The 21,477-nt window shown below is 37.0% G+C and overlaps 1 protein-coding gene across 2 annotated transcripts; it reads left to right on the top strand.

Annotated features, from left to right (window-relative positions):
• Positions 1 to 8,999: 8,999 nt before the first annotated feature.
• Positions 9,000 to 12,516, top strand: LOC110736217 (zinc finger CCCH domain-containing protein 24-like). Of its 2 annotated transcripts, none has more exons than XM_021916380.1 (2): positions 9,000 to 9,587; positions 9,933 to 12,516. In XM_021916380.1, the coding sequence occupies exon 2, from the start codon at positions 10,047 to 10,049 to the stop codon at positions 12,132 to 12,134; it is 2,088 nt and encodes a 695-aa protein (XP_021772072.1). In that variant the 5' UTR covers positions 9,000 to 9,587; positions 9,933 to 10,046; the 3' UTR covers positions 12,135 to 12,516. The 2 variants fall into 2 exon arrangements, with proteins under 2 accessions (XP_021772072.1, XP_021772071.1); XM_021916379.1 differs by having other exon boundaries at positions 9,001 to 9,587; positions 9,954 to 12,516.
• Positions 12,517 to 21,477: the final 8,961 nt, after the last annotated feature.

Here is a 21,477-nt window from a genome sequence, read left to right as displayed (position 1 = left end):
AAGGTCCACTTTTATTTACTTAATTACTTTGAAAATATTTTATTTTATTATTAATTTTGGGGCATATTATTTAAAAAAAAAAAAAGAATTTAAAGTCAATGGTATTTAAAGAAAGTCAAATGACTAGTTTGAATAGGAGAAGGGATCATTAAGGGTAGAAAGGGTAATGTTAGGAGGGTTTTGAAAGGTAGTATAAATACCCTTTATGAGCAAGTTAGATTTTGCCCAAGGTGGAGAATACCCAAAAGTAAACACTCTCTCTCTCCTCTTATTTTCTCTCCCTTAATTTTCCCCCTTCCCCTTTTTGCTTTCACCTTGCACGACACCCACACCCACACACCGCATGGGAGGCCGGCTGCCGCCACCACCGCCGATCGGCCACCACCAGCATTCTCCGAAAGCAGTTGGCGGTCGGAGGTGGCGACAGCCGTCCTCCCTCCCCTTGTGCGTGTTGTTCAAAAAAAAAAACTCTTTTGTTTTAATTTTTAATCTAGCCTTGATTCAATTATTATTTTTGAGTTTTGTGAAGATTTTTATGATGTTTGATTATGATTAGTATGTATATAATTTTCAAATTTAGTTTTTGAATTAAAAAGCCCCAAATTGAAAACCCTAGGTTTCTAAATTAATGTATATTGATGGAAATTGATTGTAGTTGGTTGGAATTATTGAAATAGGTGTTTTTAAACATAATTACGGCAATTTTACATGTTTTTATAAAGCTGGAATTTTTACATAAAGGTTAGAATTATGTTTCTTGAAATGATTTTTAATTACCCATTAATTGGGAATAAAAGTAGGGGTTTTAAATTAATTTTCTGCTTGTTTTAGAAGGTTTAAAGAGTGTATATATTGCTAAAAATTTATATTGAATAGGTATTAATGTCTCTTTGTAATTTTGGGTTGTAGGAGATTTCCAAGTGAGTGATTTCGTATAGTTGTGACGTTTTTGAGATCATATTCGAGGTACGTTCGCGTACTCGGTAATTATTTAAGTGTATAGAAGCATGCTAGGCTTTGTTTAATTAATTCCAAGGTAGTATCATGATAGGTATTGGTTGGAATTGTTGAATGGATTGATGTTGGTGATTGATTTGTGAAGTATGAATTATTGTGGTGAATTGATGATTGGAATTAATCATGTTGGCATGTTGAATATGAACCACACTTTAATTATTGGCATGATTGAGAACATGTTTAATTAAACTAAATGTTTAATTTGGTTTGGAACATAAAAAGGGAATTTTATTATGGTTCATATAATTTTTATTGATGCTTTCAGTATGGGAATTGAGCTATTAAGTGTCTTAGTACACAACAATAAAATGTAGTGCGGTGTCTAAGTGCACTTAAGGTGTTCTAAACATCGAGGGATAGGATTTGCGGTGCTTTATGCGCTTAAGGTGTTATTTAACGCCGAGGTAGTTAAAAAGGGTTCAACATTAAATTTATGCGGTCACTAATTATTCAAGAATTAAATTGGTGTGTTTGATTGCTTGAATGATTTATTATGATTGATTGTATTATGGTTTGAAATTCATCACCAAGTCAAAAAAAATTTAAATCATGTAAAGTGAAAGAGATTACGCACTAAAACTCTTGGAACGTATATACCTCGAGTATGAACATATGGGGGGAATTATGCGACTTTATTTTGACCATAACTTCTACCGGGAGTACAGGATGCTGTATTTTCCTTTGTTTATTTTATGCGCAGGACGTCCTATCACTTTCATGTGGCATTTGCCTACATGGTTAGCTCCCGGTGTAGTTTATCTCAATTTATTTGGGGCAGGGAATTAGTGGGAAACCCGCTTCATGCGTAATCAAATTAAATAAGCAATTTATTTAGCTATTTATTGGTTGGTTGTGTTGTATGCTTGTAAACAGGTGCAACAAGGTAAGTTGTGTGTTGATAGAATGAAAGCATGTTAGTGTGTATTGTTTACGCTTATGTACTCAGCATTGTTGATTGTGTGTTTGTATGTTTGTTTGGCCTTGTCTTTATCTTGGCCCTACGCTGACCCATTTCTAATGGCGAGTGGTGGGGACAAAGTAAAGAGAAGCTTTTCAGGTGATGAAACATATTCATGATGGGCATGAGTGAAGAGCGAATCATGCTTAGTTTCTATAAGAGTATGTTGTGGTTTATTGTTTTGCTTATCATATATTTTGCTTGTGAGACTAACACAAAGGTTTTTAAAACTTGTTTTGGGTTGATAAGGGTCTACAATGGTTCCAAGTTGTAGTTTGACTTTTTTTGACTTTAATTTCGTTTGGTTTGACTTTTTAAGTTAACTTGTTTTGAATGGTTTTTGAAGTGAGTCTTCAGTTGTGAGTATTTGATAATTTCTTTAGCTGTTTTCACAGTGGCGATAATGTCTTAGAATTTCCTAATTTGTATTTTAAAAATAGCAAAATAGGTATTTTAAGGGAAAGGAATTTCTAGGGTATTACAGGTGCACCAGCCAACCAACCACCCTTGAGTTGCTTGCCTTCCCTTATGGAGCTTTAGGGGGTGTTTGGTTCATTATATTGGAATGGGTTGGAATGCAATCTCATACTAGATAGGTATGGATTCTAAAACCCATACTAGGCTAAAGTTGTTTGTTTTAATGTTGGAATGGATTGTATTATTCATTAATAGAATGGATTGTGAATCTTAAGGGGGGGAAGTGGGTATGGGATTCAATAGGTATGGGGTAGAGTTAGAATCCCTTGGGCATGAGATTCCATTACTAAAAACCTTAACCAAACAAAAAAATAGATGTAATGGATTATAACTCCATTCCAAATGATCCAACCAAACGACCCCTTAGTGCTTTACATTAAATTTAACTTGTATATTTCCAAAGAACACTCAATTGAAAGTAACAAAATACTAACTCAAAACTCGTTGGAATCTAACACATGGTTATTAAGCTTGGCAATGTTTATTTATGAAAATTAATTTTTTAATTAAGGTAATAAATTGAAAACTAAGAAAAAATATGGTAAAAATGACTGAAATCCCTAAAAATAAGATAAGCATTGGAAACATGCGCGGATAGGTATTTGATACTTTCAAAGCGTGCGGGGATTATTATGAAATGAGAATGGAGCAAAGTGAGTGTGGCAAGGAAGAGTTTTCCAATTAATATCCTATATCATCACTTGAGTTTTCGATAACAAGTTCAATATACCTGAAATGGGGCTTGATATGATTAAGTTCCCATAGGGACCCAAAAGGCCTACTCGCTGCCCATAACTATATAATTCATGCCTTAGGCCCCCTTTGGTAATCATATCTTAAGATGCCTCGTCTTATCTTACCTATATCCACTACAAAAAATAGACATTTAGCAACAAATCAAATCCGTTGCTAGATTGTACTTTTCTGTCGCTAAATACAGGTAGCGACAGATTTTGAAACGGAATTAGTCCGTTGGCAAAATTATTTTGTGTCTAAATGTAGATACTAATCAGTTTGATCTCACTCGGGTCAACCCGACTCGATATTGTATGTAAGGCTCCTTGAACCCCCAATCCCTAGAATCGCAATAGGTAGGAGTTAAATCCGTGACCTCAAAGTCACATAGTGAAACTCTTACCAACTATACCAAATATTATTTGTTTACTTCTACGCACATAATTGATAATAAGTGACAGAAATATTAGAGCCGGAATTTAAATCCGTCTCTAGTTTAGAAACGGATTTTCAAATCCGTCTCTAGTTTAGAGATGGATTTTCAAACCCATTTCTAGTATAGAGACGGATTTTAGTTAACATAATTCGTCTCTAAAGTAATATTTTACATAATTCGTTTCGAAAATAATTTAGAGACGGAATTAAAAATCCGTCGCTCATATCAGCAACGGAAAAAATAAATCTGTCTCCAAATTTAGCAAAGGAAAAAAAAAAACCGTTTCTAATTTAGCAATGGAAAAAAATCCGTTTATAATTTAGAGACAAATTTTTAATTCCGTTTCTAATTTAGAGACAGATTTTTAATTCCGTTTCTAATTTAGAGACTGATTTTTTAATTCCGTTTCTAATTTAGAAACAGATTTTTTTATTCTGTTTCTAAATTAATTTAGAGATGGATTTTTAATTCCATCTCTAATTTAATTCCGTTTCTATATGGTCATTTTTGTAGTGATCCTAAGGTCAACCAAGACGCTACCCTTTGAAAATCAAGCTTTTTCACTTAATATACACCTCCTTGTAGTTGGTGTGAAGATAACTAAGTAATATTCCAAAAGATTTATTAACTCTTCCCAAAGGTAGCACAATTTTCCCATCTCAACATCCACCATATTATAACGCCATGGAGAATTAAGTAGCCAAGTTTCAATGAAGAAGAATATATGACCCATGACTTGAAAAAATAAGATATTACGGAATTTGAAATCTATTGTTGTAGAGTTTCATTTTCGGAAGCATGTTGGCCAAAAACTCACTAGTTCAAACAAAATAAAATCAAATAGTTTTTTTTTAAATGATAAACTACAGGGTGGACTCCCACCTTATTACAGGAATGGGGGTTGTGAGGAATCGAACCCCCTATCACTTGGGTGGGGGGGGAGATGGAGGAACTAACCATCCCTCAATCGGACTAATCATTCCTCCATCTCCTCATTCCTCACTAAAATCAAATAGCTTAAGATAAATTCTGGACAAAAACTCTAATGTAACTTGCTTCATACTTTGTATATACGAGTAACTTGAACTTTGTATACGAGTAACTTTGAAATTATTTTCATAGTACGAATTAAGCTTTGAGGTATTAAAACTTATTTTCATTGTAGCATAATTTATCTTACTATTACATGTATATTTATATTGTTTGATTTGATACAAGTCAAAAACAATAACCAAAAGTCTAATAGACTCGTGCTTAGAGGTGTCCACCGTGCGAGTCGTGCGAGCTGGGTTAGGGTTAGGTGGGTCGCGGGTTGGGGTTTCATGACACACGGCACGACACACGTAGGGTAGGGTGGGCCGGGTCGTGGGTTGGGTCGGAGAAGTTGGACACACCAGGGTTAGGTTCGTGGGTTAGACGAGTCGTGGGTGGGTCGAGCTGGGTTTGTGGGTTAGACGGATCGTGGGTGGGTCGAGCTGGGTTTGTGGGTTAGACGGGTCATGGGTGGGTCGAGCTAGGTTCGTGGGTTAGACGGGTCAAGGTGGGTTAGTGAGTTAGGGTGGGTCGAAGGGTGGGTTAGTGGGTTAGGGTCGGGTGGGTTTGTGGGTTAGGTGGGTTAGGGTCGGGTGGGTTAGTGGGTTAGGGTCGGGTGGGTTTGTGGGTTAGGTGGGTTAGGGTCGGGTGGGTTTGTGGGTTAGGGTCGGGTGGGTTCGTGGGTTAGGGTCGGGTGGGTTGTGTGGTGTTTTAATTTTTACAAAATTAACAATTTGATGGCTTGCTCTTAATTAAGATGCCTACGTATCCTTATATTATAAAATAAGGAATCAAAGCCAGCGTAGTTCTTATATTGTACTTCTTTTGAAATTTGGGGGGGGGCTTGGACCTATCTTTAGAAAACTAAAATTTAATTTTGCAATTAAATTGTAATTTTCGAAAAATAAGTTGCCTACGTATCCCGAAAGAATCAAAGCCCACGTAGTTCTTAGCGTACCTGATTTAGACTTTTCTAGCCACCCATGTTTGTTGCATCATCATCCCCGGAAGCTGCATCATCCGTTGACGACTCCAATATCATCACAGGATCATCTTCATCGTCTTCGTCTTCCTTTAAACCTTGAGTTCTTCTTTCAGCTTGATCCCAATCTTTCTTACAAACACAAATTTGAATGCTTTCCGGAGTTAAGCGAGATCTTTTTTCATCTAACACTTTTCTACCTGCACTAAAAGCAGACTCGGAAGCAACAGATGAAGCGGGAACTGCAAGTATATCTTTTGCAATTCTCGCCAATATAGGAAAACTTTTTTTACGTTCTTGCCACCATTTTATAATTTGAAAGTTGTTGTTGGTCTCATGTTGATATGACAAATAATCATTAATAGCAAGTGTTGAAGAAGATGATGATGAGAATGATGTAGATGCTTTGTGTTTTTTTTTTCATAACTTTATCAAGAAAACCAAATCTAGAATCGGAAGTGCTAGTAGTAGCTGGTGTTGCCAAATCAAAACCATAAATAGATGCATAATGATCATAAAGGTCTCCCAAAACAGATTTGCATTTGTTAATATATTCACTAACATCATAATCGATACTTAAACTTGTATAATAAAATTCTAAAAGATTTTCCAAACCTTCAGCTTTGACACCGGGGTCAAGAATAGCAGCAATTCCATAAATGATTGGAAATTCACTAAAATAAGTATGCCACTTACGTTTCATGCTATCAAGAACGGGACGAAGTCCATCAATCTTCATATGCTCTTCGATGGTGTGAACAACTTTAACACACTCAATTATGACTAAATGAACGTTAGGCTCATAAATATAAGAGAAAATATGAGTTGCACTATCAAAAGCATTTAAAACATCACGAACAAAAGAAGCATTAGTCCAATGACTTTCGGTTATTAACTCAGTAGGATCAACACGAGTCTCATTGTAAAGTTGGGTCAAAATATCACGATACTTTATAGCATCACTCAACAACTTGAAAGTAGAATTCCAACGGGTAGGGGTATCAATAGACCATTGTCTTTTCTTAAGACCTCTCTCTTTACACATAGCTATGTACTTTCTTCTAACTGACTGAGTAATCCTAATCCATTTTATAACTGTTCTAATTGGGTTTAGCAATGGTTGCAACTCAGCGAGACCCTCTTGAACAGACAAATTCAAAATATGAGCACAACATCTAACATGCAAGAGACTACCACCCAACAACAAATTCAACTCGGAGTCATTTTTCAAATAGTCAATACACTTTGTGTTTGCAGTTGCATTATCAAGAGACAAAGAAAAAACTTTATTATTCAAGTGAAATTCTTTTAAACAATCCAAAATACGAACTTTGATGTTAAAACCGGTATGCCTTTCTTCCATAGCTTGAAAACATAGTATACGTTTTTGAATAAACCAATCATCATCCACCCAATGAGCAGTAATGCAAAGAAAAGGTTCGCCAAAACTAGAAGTCCATGTATCACTTGTAAAACTAACACGACCATCAAAAGTACGAAATAATTCAATCAAACCACTCCTATACTTATAATAAGAAGTTTGTGTATAACGTCTTAGGGTATTTCGGGGGACACGAGTAAATGCAGGTTGTAATGCAACTTTATTAAAATGCTCAACGTTTGCATTTTCACCGTAACTAAAAGGGTATTCATTAGCAATAACTAAAGTACTCATTTCATCAATCATTCTATCTTTATTATAAATGAAAGGTGTACCTCCGCCGGGTTGGTTCATGTATCCACCCAATTGTGTTTGGACGCCACCCCCCGAAGGACGGGGGCCATTTTCGAACAAGTCGTGTTTATTTTGCAAATGCCGACTCAAGGTTCCGGTTCCATCTCCCGTTTTCCAATTATATGACTTGACATTTGCACCTAGCGCCTTGCAAACTAGGCATGTACACGTGAACCTCTTTGGTTGACCAGGTTGCCATCCCGGGGGTGTGACCTCAACTCGTTCAAAATGTTTCCACACCCAAGAAAAATGTGCTCGACCTCTACTTTCACCGCCACCACCTTTCATAAATCAAATTATTAAAATTAATTTTTAAATGCTATTCATGAAAATAAGCTTTTAAATTTTAAATATTTTAATTATACTTATTTAAACACATTTTTCATGGTAATTAACTAATTGTAAATCATAGAAAATTGGAAACTAAACTAACTTTATAATCATTAATAATAGTTTTTTTAAATATTCATAACAATAAAAATTTAATTAGAAATTACCTTGAGATGAAGGTTGAGATGTTGGTTGCGATGGAGGTGGCATAGTTGAACTTGATGATTGGTGGGACTCGTGGGAGAAATGTTGTGGTGGAGACGTTTGAATATTTTGCCTATCTCCTAAACCATAATCTCCATATTCATTGACAAATTGGTTTAAATTTTCCGTATTAATTTCATACGAAAAATTTGCACCACCACTCCTTTGGCTACCACTTCGACCACCACTTTGACTCCTTCCCATTCCTCCTCTTGAGCTCATTTTTTTTTTGTATGATTACTAATTATAATATGGAGAAGAACTTTTTTTTTTAGAATCTTAAGAATACTAATAATAATATTAAGGAGATTTTTTTTAACAAAAATATAACTCTATATAACACTTGAGAATTTGAGAACAATAAGAATTTTTAAGTAAGAGAGAAAGAAAGCTTGAATTTGTGTGGAAATTTGAGTGAAATGGAATTGGTATTTATAGGAAAAATAGAATGGATGATCATACACTTAAAAAACTAGCCGTTAGATACAAAAAACTAGCCGTTAGATACAAAAAACTAGCCGTTTTTTTTTAAAAATGGATGTTAGGCCGTGCGGGCCGTGCGGGTCGTGCGAATTGTGCGGGCTGTGCGGGCCGTGCGGGTTGTGCGGGCCGTGCGGGTTGTGCCGGCCGTGCGGGTTGGGTGGGTCATGCGTGCGGGTTAGGTGGGTTGGCTCGTGCGGGTTGGGTGGGTCATTCGTGCGGGTGGGCCGTGCGGGCTGGGTTGTGCCAGGTGGGTCGGGTTAGGTGGGTTCACGGGCTAGGTGTGTCGAATTAAATGAGTCAAAACGGGTTGTGCGATTTGGGTCGAATCAAACGGGTTAAACTGAGCTGGGTTGAAATGGGTTGTGTCGAAAATTTTGGACCCACGACACAACCCGGATTAAATCCGAGCTGTGCCGGGCTGTACCGGATTGAAACCGGGTCGGACCCACGTGACCCACCAGCCGTGCGAGTTAGGGTGGGCTGGGTCCAACCCGGCCCACTGGCCACCTCAGTCGTGCTTAATGGTGTAATTTTTGACTAAAGTTTGACTAAAGTACCCCAAAATCTCCACCTTTATATCCACAACTTCGGACACCAAAGGAAAACCCCAAATTCAGTTGAATTTTCAAAGTGAAGTCCACTGAATGGTCTACCGCTTTATACGGTTACCAAAGCTATGCCCTCAGTCACCTACCCCCTATTACACTCACCGCTTCTTCTGGTTCCCCATTACCCCCACTCTTCTTCCTGCAAATTTAAACAGACTCTCCCAATCTTTCTCTCTCTTCACCCCCTCTTTCTCTCTCTTCTTTTTCATCTTCTCTCTGCACTCTGAAACAAATTTTTATGAGAGAGAAAGTGAGAGGGAATTCATTTATTCATTTGTTCATTCAATGAATAATAATCAAATCAAACTCATTTTTATTTAATTTTTTCCCTAAAGTTCCAATCTTTTATTCTTCTCTAATACGTTACTTTTTTTTATTTATTTTTTGTTTCCTTTTTACTGTGATTATTTTGAATAAGAAGTACAAAAATGGTGATTAAATTCAGTTTCTTTGAAATGGGTTTTTCTCCATTTTTTATGGGGTTCGAGCTTCAGTAGATCCATGAATTTGTGATTTTGGTGGGTTTTCTTGAATTCAGAAGATGAATATTCAGTTTGCTGTTCACAATCCAATTAATTCATTTGAACTCAGTAAGTATTTCTTTTTTGTTATTCTGATTATTAACTTTAATTTATTTTTCATCTATATTCCTGTGTTTTTTTTCAACCTTGTTAATTATTTTTTGTGGGGTTAATTTGTGAAATACATGTAGTTTAGTAATTTCATATATGCGTTCTAAGCTAAATCAAATTCTGGGTTTTTCTTTTAAGCATTCGTTTGGTTATTTTTTTATGGATAAGCTGTTGTTAGAACTGATAACCTGTATTAAAGAGCAAGTTTTTGTTGATTTTCTGTATTAATTTGCTGATTTTCTGCATTAATTGATAAAACAATCGGATTTATACATGTCAACAAGAGATTAATGACTGATATAGAGGTTGATTGGTGATTATCAGATTGATTTTCGGGTTATCGAAGCGTGTATGTAGACCCTTGAAGGCTAGAGGAAGTAAGGTTGAACTTTTTTGTCAGTTAGTTTTGCTGTGATTATGGATGTGAAAACGAGCAATTCTAGTGAAATCTTTGAGGCGAAGATTAGTTTTTCTGAGCTGCTTGAGCTTGCAGCTGATAATGATGTTGAAGGGTTTAAACAGTGTATAGAGACGAAACCTAATGTAATCGACGAGATTGGTTTATGGTATGGCCGGCAGTTGGGTGCTCGGGGGATGGTATTGGAGTACAGGACACCGTTGATGGTTGCATCTATGTACGGAAGTTTGGATGTGATGAAGTTTATTCTTTCTCTCTCAGAGGTGGATGTTAATTGTGCTTGTGGCCCTGATAAGTGCACTGCCCTTCATTGTGCTGCTTCTGGTGGATCTTTAGATGCTGTTGATGCAGTGAAGCTGCTTGTGGCCAATGGTGCTGATCCGAATCTAGTTGATGCCAAAGGGAATCGACCATGTGATGTGATCACTGTTTCCCAGATGCTTCCTCAGCTGCAAGTTGCCCTTGAAGATATGCTTAATTGCCATGATTCTACTGATCAGAAAGATCTCCGCGATTTAGGCAATGGGTTGAAGGTTGCTCCTTTGGTTATCCCTACTCTTTCGGAGAACAAATCTATCTCCTCTGGATTAGAGGCTCCTTCATCTCCTATGTCCGCAAAGAAGGAGTACCCTGTAGACCCATCTCTACCTGATATAAAGAATAGCATTTATGCTACTGATGATTTTCGAATGTACTCATTTAAGATTCGACCATGTTCACGAGCTTATTCCCATGACTGGACTGAGTGCCCCTTTGTCCACCCAGGGGAGAATGCTAGGAGAAGGGACCCCAGGAAATTCCATTACAGTTGTGTCCCTTGTCCTGAGTTTCGTAAGGGTACTTGTAGACGTGGTGATATGTGTGAATATGCTCATGGTGTGTTTGAATGCTGGCTACATCCAGCACAATACAGGACTAGACTGTGCAAGGATGGCACAAGCTGTAATCGTCGTGTTTGCTTCTTTGCACATACCCCTGAGGAACTTCGACCTCTCTATGCATCAACGGGATCTGCTGTTCCTTCACCCCGTTCAGTAGCCTCTGCAGCTGTTATGGATATGGCTGCTGCCCTTAATCTCTTTCCTGGTTCACCATCTGCAGCATCTGCCATGTCACCGTCACCATTCACACCACCACTCTCTCCATCTGGGAATGGGATCTCTCACTCTGCAGGTTGGCAGCAGCAGAACATCCCTACCTTGCATCTTCCAGGTAGCAACATTCAGGCCAACAATATCCAAAGTAGCCGTCTGAGATCATCTCTAAATGCGAGAGATATTCCAGCTGAGGAGTTGAGTATGCTGCAGGATATGGAGCAACGTCATATCCTTAATGATATGTCTTGCTTTGCACATGGGAATCTCTCAGCTCGCCCAAAATCTCTGGCTCCATCCAACCTTGATGAGCTTTTCTCTGCTGAGATCTCATCCCCTCGGTACTCTGATCCACTTGCAGCATCCGTGTTTTCTCCTTCACACAAGTCAGCAGTTTTTAACCACTTTCAGCAGCAGCAACAAAGCATGTTGTCACCTATAAATACCAAAGTTTTTTCCCCCAAACCAGTTGATCATTCCCTTTTACAGCCTTCATTTGGGCCATCTTCACCTGGTATGATGTCTTCACCTCGAGGCATCGATCCTCAGTCTTCTTTCAATGCTCGTTTATCTGTACTTGCCTTGCGTGACAAACACCAGCAGATGCGCAGTTTGAGTGCACGTGATCTTGGTGCTAATCTGCCTCGGGACCTCATACCTGAGACTGGTGGGATATCTGGCTCTCCTGTGAATGTGGGTTCATGGTCTAAGTGGGAATTTTCAACCAACGGGAGAGCTGATTGGTCTATCAATGGCGACGAGTTGACTCATTTGAAGCGATCTTATACAGTCGGGAATAATGGTGAGGAGCCTGATCTTTCTTGGGTTCAATCGTTGGTCAAGGATTCACCATCTTCCGAAAATAAAGAGGTGCCGAGTAATGCAGTATCTGGTTCAATGCTCTGTGCCGATGGTTCAAATTCTAACTCTCAGGAACAATCCGTGGACCATTCGACTCTGGGGGCATGGCTTGATCAGATTGCTGCTCAGTAGTGCTTGCTTGAACTGGAAAGAGTGAAAACCCAAGTTTTCATTTTTATTTTCGAGATTCAGGTCAGAATTCAGAAGACTACAATTAACAATAGGAGGGAGTTGGAGGACATTCTTCAAGAATTTTTTTTACCATATATTATTTGATTATTTATTATTATTACTACAGAAACTAAAAAGAAAAGATAAATGGGAACCTATCTGGGCTATTTGCAAAGTTGTTGCCCAGCTAAGGTGATTCTTTTGGTTATTTTTTTACATTTAATCAATTAATCAAATATCTATGTAATATTTCTTTTGTTCATGAATCTTGATATTTTTATTATTCCAAAGACAATTCGTTATGGAGTACTAAATGAAAAAAGCCCTTGACACGTATCAAAAACATGTATCAATGTATGATAAGTCGATAACTCATACAAGTAATATATAATCACTGAATATATGAAATTTTGTATGAATTTTATTTATTTATTTCTTATTCTTGCACTTGCAAAATACAAGTATATTATAAATTTATAAGGTATTAAAAAAATAAAACTTGTATTGGATAAAATGAGGAAAATTCATGCGGCTTCTTTTTTCTCCATATAATTTTGTATGGACTGAAAATGATGGGTGGGTGGGGGCATTTGGTTCTTAACTTCTTATTGATGTATAAACATTACATGAAAAGTTTGAGCTAAATTGTATTATTTGCTTTAAATTTCTAATACTGTCCCTTTGGTCTAAATTTGGATGGTTTCTGATTCATTTTGCCTCCTTTATTTTTTGTTTGTATGTTTCTCTCTCTATCTCTTTCCATTTTTCATGAAAGCATGGAATCTATGATGTGGATCCCAATGGTAGATGATGGTGGGTGGAAACTTTAAGATGTGAGAAAGAGATGGGGGTGGAAAGGGAAAGGATGTTTCTTCCGATATGATTTTGGCATTCTCATTAAATTTAATGTACATTCGGATGTATTTGGAAGAAGATGCATTCAAGATGACGTGTGACACATTTAGAGTCTGTTAAATATGCGTTGCTGAGTTGTATATGTGCTCGAGTGTAAATTAGATGCCTTACTAGACAAAACGTTTCTCCGCACAAGCAAAAAATCAAACTCAGAGTCCATTATGTGAGGGTCTTGAGTTGTATGTATGGTACGAGGGTAAAATAGACGTCCTTAATAATAATAATAATGATAATAGTGTTACTTTGTACAAGTTACAATATAAAAGTCCACTGATTTTATAATTTTATACAAGTAGATTGATCTCATTCATTGTGGAAAGAGCTTACGTACCGTTTAACAACATTTTTCATGATATGTCTTTGAATAATTAATTAGCTTGGAGTCATATCTATTCAATTAAAAAAAAAAAAAAAAAAAAAAAAAAGCTTGGAGTCACATTGATTGGCTTTATAATAAGAGTTGAGAGAGATCATATTGGAAGACGAGTCATGATAAGTTATATGCTTATTTCATAAATGAGCAAAAACATCCGATATTATGAATTTTTAAATCAAGAAAAGGTCCAAAACACTTAAAAATAAAAGTGGAATACTTTGTTTAAGCATATAAGTTCAAAGTATAATGGCCAATGAGCCACTTTGATGCCACCCCCACCTAAACCTTATATTGTTGGTTTCTTTTTCGAAGTGGAGAATATTAAATATCCCTTATTACTTTCTTTGTGATTGAACTAATAACCTATGCTCAATTCACACATATAATACACAAGTGTATAATATACGATTAATACTCTAATTTATAACAGATTTTGCGCATGGTGGAAGAATCATTAGCAGTTTTTAAGGGAACATTATCACCTTTGTAACTGTGTTTTGGATGCGACTTTGATGGATGAATTGTTTAATTAATTTAGATTAGTTATTGAAATTTGGGTGCTTTGATTTTTGAGCTAGCTTAGTGTTGCTTAGAGGTTTTAATGCTTCTAGTATATCTTATAAGTATAAAATATTATCCGTCTCTCTAGATTTAATACTAAATTACTTACATGGAATACTCCGTTAAAAAATTTATGATTAAATTATACATTATTTGGCAATATTTATGTATATATAATATTGTATTTTTCAAAAACGTTCATGGGCGGTCCAAATCATATGATTGATGATATGATTGATGATGGGTGAGTGGTGACTATCAAATAAGAAAGTAATAAGCATTTACTCATTTAGGCGGTTGATCATATATAAAGGATCACATGGTAATGTAACAAAATCAAACTTTGAAATTATAAACATTCCTTACTTCTAGATCTTGCTTTGATAGAAAAGGGTAGCCAATTCTCTCCCCCCTATACACATTTTGATTTTGGTTATTCATTATATTCACAAAAAATAAGTAATTGAAATAGGATTCAATCTGAATCTCAAATCTAACTTCTTCTAAATCGACTAGTTTTGTTGATATTAACGTTTACTCAAAAAGAATCAAGGGTAGTTTCCTTTCTTTTTTCTCTCTCTCTCTCTCTCTCTCTTTTTTTTTTTTTCCAAAGCATTACTAACCTAGGAAAAAAGCTACAAAGTATTAGTGGTTTAATTATTGTACGTACCAGCATTGAAATTCCATAGTAACTCTATACGGGCTTAATCATCATGGTTAAATAACATATTAAAATATGTAAACGAGCTGAGTATGAATAATACAAGGAAGTCTTGCAATTTATTTTGTTTGTTTGTTTGTTTTTTTTTTCTTTTTCTCCCCTAATCTTCTTTTTATAATCATTACACACTTTCACGGTTTATATTCAGTGAAAAATAAGTATATAAGAGAGGGATTCAACCCTACATAGACAAAAGCCTTCATAAAAGTTCCAATGGTATATTAGTATTTTACAAAACGAATCCCTTTGTTGCATATTCTTATGATCACGAAATATTTTCATTTTATAATTTCGAGAGAAAGATTGGACGAGTAAGTCCATATCCATCCTTGCTTGAGTACTCATATAAATTATGGCATGAAATAGACAGCACATTGCATTGAATTAGGTTAGCAGGGTATGTACACTGTACATCTCCATTACACCTACGAAGAATATGGTATTTATTTTATTTAACTACATCAGCAATTCAGCAAATTGGAATTTAATTCTGATATCATTTAAGATGTAAGCTTAGTACATAGTAGTAGTAATTTACTGTTTATCATTCATAGATTGCGAAAGATAACTGCTTTAGATAGCATTAGTTCATTATTGTATTACCAATGACGAAATTATGAACCGAATAAGCTACAAATTGGTTAGGTTTTGTGAATTTATTATCAATGTGCTACGATTAATGACAATAACATTACTATTAGAAAAACATGAATGAAAGCAACAATTTTTTCAACCATGTCCATTCATCGACTAATTGTAGATGATTTCATCCCAACAAATTTGTACCATTTGTTTGAGCTACAAAGGATAAGCCCACATCATCTAACTAATGTTATACGCAGCAGAGTTGATCAAGTCTAACAGGATTCGACTAGATTAGTTGGGGGGTATTCGGGTGTAGAGGGTCATGAATACGCATTTTTAGACCAATTTAGTCCTTGACTCAATCGTTACATTTTACTTGGAGGATGACTATTTTTGGTTCGATCCGACTTATGATCAACGCTAATACTATCATCCCAAAGTAAGAAGCCCCTAAAAAGGACAAATGAAAGTATTTTGACTATGCTCTAAAAAATCCTATGGGTATGAATCTAAGAGTGACCCATCATCGGTCCCCTAACAGGTGTTCATAATTTATGGTGTTGGTTGTTGCACAACCACCTTCTGATATGGTAGTTAGATTTGTTAGTGATATTTGGATTGTAGGACAAGGAGAGTAGGGCAACCAAAAAGAAATTAAAGTGAGATAACAAGGAGGAAAACAATATCAATAGAGCATCTCCAAACTTTAGTAATTAGTATATTAGACGTTTTTTCTAAAGATAGTGAGATTGCCCTAAATCATAGGGTTACACTTCCCCCACAAAGTTGGCTTATATGATGTGAGATGGGGAAATATTTCACCAAATTTGGTTTTAGTCCAAAGGCTATATTCTTGTCATTATTCCAAATGCCATCCATCTGAAGGAAACCCCTATCCCCCCTTGCCTACAAGAGATTTAGCGATTCATCCGATCGTAAACTAACAAAAAATGTATAAAATGTTCAGATTTTATATTATACTCCTATCTTGGGAAAAAACAAGCACATCATTTAGGGACAGAAGTAGTAATAGGTATCGAATAATCAGTTATAAAAGGCCAATTTTTTTGGGACGGTGTGACAATTAATTGTAGACGAAATAGGTAAATAAAGAGCTACAGGTGAATAGTGTTCCTTATGTGTTATGTATGTGTATGGAGGAGAGGCTGGGGTGGCTGAGTGGGGCACTTCTTCTAGCTGGGAAATAATCTCCCCAGCAAAACCAGGAGTAATATCAGTAAATGTTTAGAAACATTATTAGAGATAAAACAAGATTATGCAATTAAAATAATGATTCCAAATTATGATGGTTTCAGAAAAGGACATTTAGAAAGATATACAGTAGTTTTTTGGAAGCCCACAAACATGATATGTTTTCCCCTTGTCATATCTTCTTAGAATGTCTAATATAATGGAAGGACTAGATACACTAGAACATTTTAAAGTACAATTCTGTTGGATTTTTCTGATTTTAATCAAACTTTATACACATACATTGTATTGGCCATAAACAACAAACTATAACAAATATTGTATTAGAACTTAAGTAGATAATATTGGGCTAACTTTCAGATGAGCAGATTGAAAAGGAAATTGTCACACAGCTGTAAACTAGTAAAGAATAGTAGAATATTCATGTAGCATAAGCAGAGTTAAGCACTCCATAATTCGCAAATCCCTCCACGAAATATGATCCAAGACATGCAAATTGGTACATTGACGCACACTTGGCCTAGTTAAACAAAACAAGGCAGTTAAACAAGACATACCAAAGCATACCATGAATTTAGTAATGCTGAGCAGATATCAGGATCAGGTAAAACATCCAAATCGACAAGGTTTGAGTATTGAGCTGGGAAATTCATAATCTCCTTCATATTCAAACTCAAAAAAATAATGAAATAGAAAGACTACCTGTACTTGATTTGTCATCTTAGAAAGAGGGCAGACCAGGTCTCTGTTTCTTCTGCCCACTCCACTCTTGTATATAATGGCTGAACTATAAGCCTTGGCTGAAATATACTTGATAATATGGACATTACACAATTTCCAGTCTTTTAAGAATAATGAATTCTTTAAATCAGTTTAAAGCATACGAAGTATATTACAGTACCTGGCAGCATGTAGGATGAATAGATAACAACTTATAGGGAAAAAATTGTAAGAATAATAATGCTTGATTGAAATTTTTTTTGTATAGGCGCAACTTAAGTTTTAGTGGCTGAAAAAATGGTGCAAAAGGAATGACTCTTTTACTAGATTAATCAGGGGTATGATTGCATAAATACCTCTGGACTAGGGCTAGTGAGATTAGGGGGTGGTATTGGTGTAAAGAGAAAGACTAATAGACTATACCTTCCAGTGTGACTTCAGTGTAACATTTGTAAACCACTTGTTAACATTTTTAGAGGCAGGGGGTGTAGGGTTTCGTAGTGACCCGACACTACGCGGAAGGAAACCAACCAAGACCCGCCCCTTAATTAAAGCAATTAACAAGTATGATAAACTTAATCAAACAAGATTAAGAACAAGAATTATACCTTTGACGCGTGCTACGCTCCCAAAGAGCTCTTACTTCAAAATCCCGAAAAGACGAGATCTCCGACGGATCGTACCCTCGACCCGACCCGAGCGTCCTAAGTCTTGAAGGTTAGTCAAGACCCGGACAAAATAACTATGAGTTTTACGAATCAAAGGTTTACTCTTTCTTAGAGTTGCCTTTTTAATTCCACTCAAGGTTGTTCATTTCCCAATATCCAAGCTTGGTATTTATAGGGAAATGAACCCTTGAACTTCATTCCCCAACCAATGTGGGAGAATGAATTATTTTGCTAATTAATTTATTTCTAAAATAAATTAATAAATAAATCCAATCACAATGCAACAAGTGTCAAAAGGGAGAGAGAAGGTTAGGTGAGGATCATGGAGGGGTGGGGGGGGACCATTGCCTTGCTCCCCAAGGCTTTCCCAAAGCCTTGGTCCCCACCCTCACAAAACCGCCTCACTTAAAGGGGGTGCTGGGCTGCTGCCAGCTAGCACGCCAGCTAGCATGTGCCATCCAGCCCAGCCAGTTAGCACCTGCTTGCCCAACAGCCTCGCATGCTTGGTGCTAGGCGCTGGTGCTGCCTAGTGCTAGGTGCTGGGTGCTGCTGGCTGCCTAGCACTCCCTATCGCACGCACATGCATTCTCCTACCCAGCATGCGTGCTGCTAGCGAGCCACGCATGTTGGGCATCCCCTCCCACACACGCATCTCTCGCAGCATCTCCCTCGCACCATTGCTAGTGTGGCCCAGCATGCGTGCTGCTAGCGAGCCACGCATGCTGGCCCTTGCCTTGCCAGCCTCGCACACCCTCGCATGCTGCTGCTGCTGCGATGCCCTCCACGCACATGCACACTCACACAAGGCTTACCATGGTGCTGTGCTTGTGCGTGGTGCCTGCGATGGTGCCTAGCACCCAAGCACGCATGCTGCGATGCAGTGCCATGCGAAGGCACGCATGTGCGCAGGCATGCTTGTTGCGATGGTGTGCTATGGTGCTGCGATAGCCTGCCTTGCGCACCCAGGCACCCAGGCTAGCACGCTGCTAGCTGCAATGGGCTGCCATGGCACGCCTAGGCTGCGATGGTGCGCCTAGGCTGCGATGGTGCGCCTTGAGCTTGCGATGGTGCGCCTAGCACACCTAGTGTGCTTAGGCTTGCGCCTAGCCATGCTAGGTGCATGCTAGCTCGAACTAGCCTAGCATCCACATGGTTAGACCATTGTGGTGCTACGGCTACACTCGTACTTGTCTCTTGTGATTTTGCGACGCTCTGCCTCGACGCCCTAGGCTCGATTTCCCTCGTCTGTATTCGTAAACCTCTGTCGACTCATTAAATCCTTTCGGATTAATTCGTCGTCTCGGATCGGTGATTCGATTGGGTTCGACCCGAAGGGTTCAATTAAGATTAAGCTGTAATATCAATTGTACCTCGATATTACTGATCGGAAGCGGCCTCCACCTAGGCATTCCGATCACTTGACCTTACTGAAGAATTAGCTCTGTAATAATTCTGAACCCTTTATCGGAAGAATACACTTGTTGGAAGGACACCATTCCTTTCAATCTCCCACTTGTCCTTCCGGACAAGTGTGCATACAGTGTATAACTCATTTCCTATGTCACTTAATGTTTCTTTGTGAACTATAAGGTAAGATTCTTTGTCATCCTTATTACGTTCAGAAGTGTTTCTCGATCTCCGAGTTCGACTGTCAATAAGCAGATGATTTCTAAAATCCATCTGAGCACGACCATGCATTCTCGCAATCTCGCTCTTCGAGCGGCCTTGTAAACAACAAAACATTTTTCCCTATTGTTAGTAGGGGGACAATCCCAGTCTTGTATTGTAAGTTCTTCTTACTAGGAGGACATAGTCTCCTGAGTGTTCCCGTTATGATCCCTAGTTACGGCAGACGTTTGGAAACATTAAAGAGCCTAGTACTCAAACAAGAAAACTTCACAGTACTCATGGTCGGAGGAAACAAGTTTCGATAGTCATAATGAGAAATGTACTTATGACAAAATTTAAATTTTCTTAAAGTACTCTCATAGGTCTTATCCAGTACAGTTCCAAACTGTACCTGTGCAAATGATTTATGACCGTCACATCCTCGCAGCACAAGAAACGATGTTGTAAATCATACTACACACTAATCTATGGCGGTTAGGGGTGGGACTTTTCAAACCGAACCGTGAAACCGCCCGTTACCGAACCGAACCATCACGGACCGATCCGTTTATAAACCGATAAATTTAAACTGAAAACCGAACTGAACCGTTCAATATCAAACCAAAACTGAATCGAACCGCTCAATGTCAACCCGTTACGGACCATAAACCGATAACAAACCAAACTGCTCAAATCCGAACCGAAACGAAACTGAACCGAATGGTTTATAAACCCGTTAATGACCCGAACCATTTATAAACCGAAACCGTTTAAACCGTAAAAAAAAACCGTTTAAACCGAACCATTTGTAACCCGCTAACCGTTTATACCGACCCGTTTATGAACCGAAACCGTTTAAATCGCAGGAAAAACTGTATAAACCGAACCGTTATAATCTGCTAACCGTCTAAACTGAACTGCTATAACCCGTTAAACCGTTAAAATCGAACTGTTTTCAAATCGCAACCTGTTTAAACTAATCTGATTACAAACTGCTTAATTCAAATTGAATTATTTACAACCTAAATGGCTAAATACAATTAATGTTAATAAATGTAGATCTAATCAAACGGCTTAGGTTTATACAAAGTTTTATATCAACTAGACCTAGTCCAATGGCATTATTAATGTCGTTTTAGATTACTTATTTATTTTAATTAGTATCAAATGTAACATACTAGTATTATTAATTTATTATATATTTATATATATACTTTAATTTAACAAAGGTAACAATAAATATAAATTTTAAAATATATACAATAAACATTACTAAATGTAGATCTAATTAAACGACTTAGGTTTATACAACGGTTTATATCACCTAATCCAACGACATTATTAATGTGAATATTGTCGTTTTAGATTACTTATAATTTTAATTAATATCAAATGTGAAATGTAACATACTAGTATTATAATATATATTATATATACTTTAATTTAACAAAGGTAACAACAAATATAAATTAAAATTAAATAACTTTAATTATTCCAAAAAAATACATTTCATCTACATTTTACATTAAAAATAAATAAGTTAAGGATTTACATTTTACATATGATCATAAATTATCCTAATAACAAAATTTAACCTAAAAAAACATTCCTAAAAACAAAAGGCAGCAGAATCTTGAAGCAGCAGCACAACACAGAGGAAATAGCAGCAACAAGCAGGAACCAGCTCACGCAATAACAGGTCAGCAACTTATCAAAAGCAAGGAACAATCTAAGCAGAAGGGACTCAGCAGGAACTAATTTTTGTTTTTCAAAATTGCTCTCAGATTTACGTTTATCGTACCATCGCTGAGCAATGGTTGTTTTAACTTAAAACTTGAAAAATGCTGCCAGCAAGTACGTATACATTGAAGTCTCAACATAAATGACAAGGGCAACGGTGATTCAAGAAAAATTAAAACAGCAAGCATAAGAAACAGC

Source organism: Chenopodium quinoa, unplaced genomic scaffold (assembly GCF_001683475.1).
Source record: "Chenopodium quinoa cultivar QQ74 unplaced genomic scaffold, ASM168347v1, whole genome shotgun sequence".
Taxonomy (NCBI): Eukaryota; Viridiplantae; Streptophyta; class Magnoliopsida; order Caryophyllales; family Amaranthaceae; genus Chenopodium; species Chenopodium quinoa.
Note: the sequence above shows the minus strand (reverse complement) of the source record. Positions and strands in the feature narration are given on the sequence as shown.

What these genes read in the sequence shown, in the direction of transcription:
- LOC110736217 (XM_021916380.1), top strand. Translation starts at nt 10,047, where the DNA reads ATGGATGTGAAAACGAGCAATTCTAGTGAAATCTTTGAGGCGAAGATT.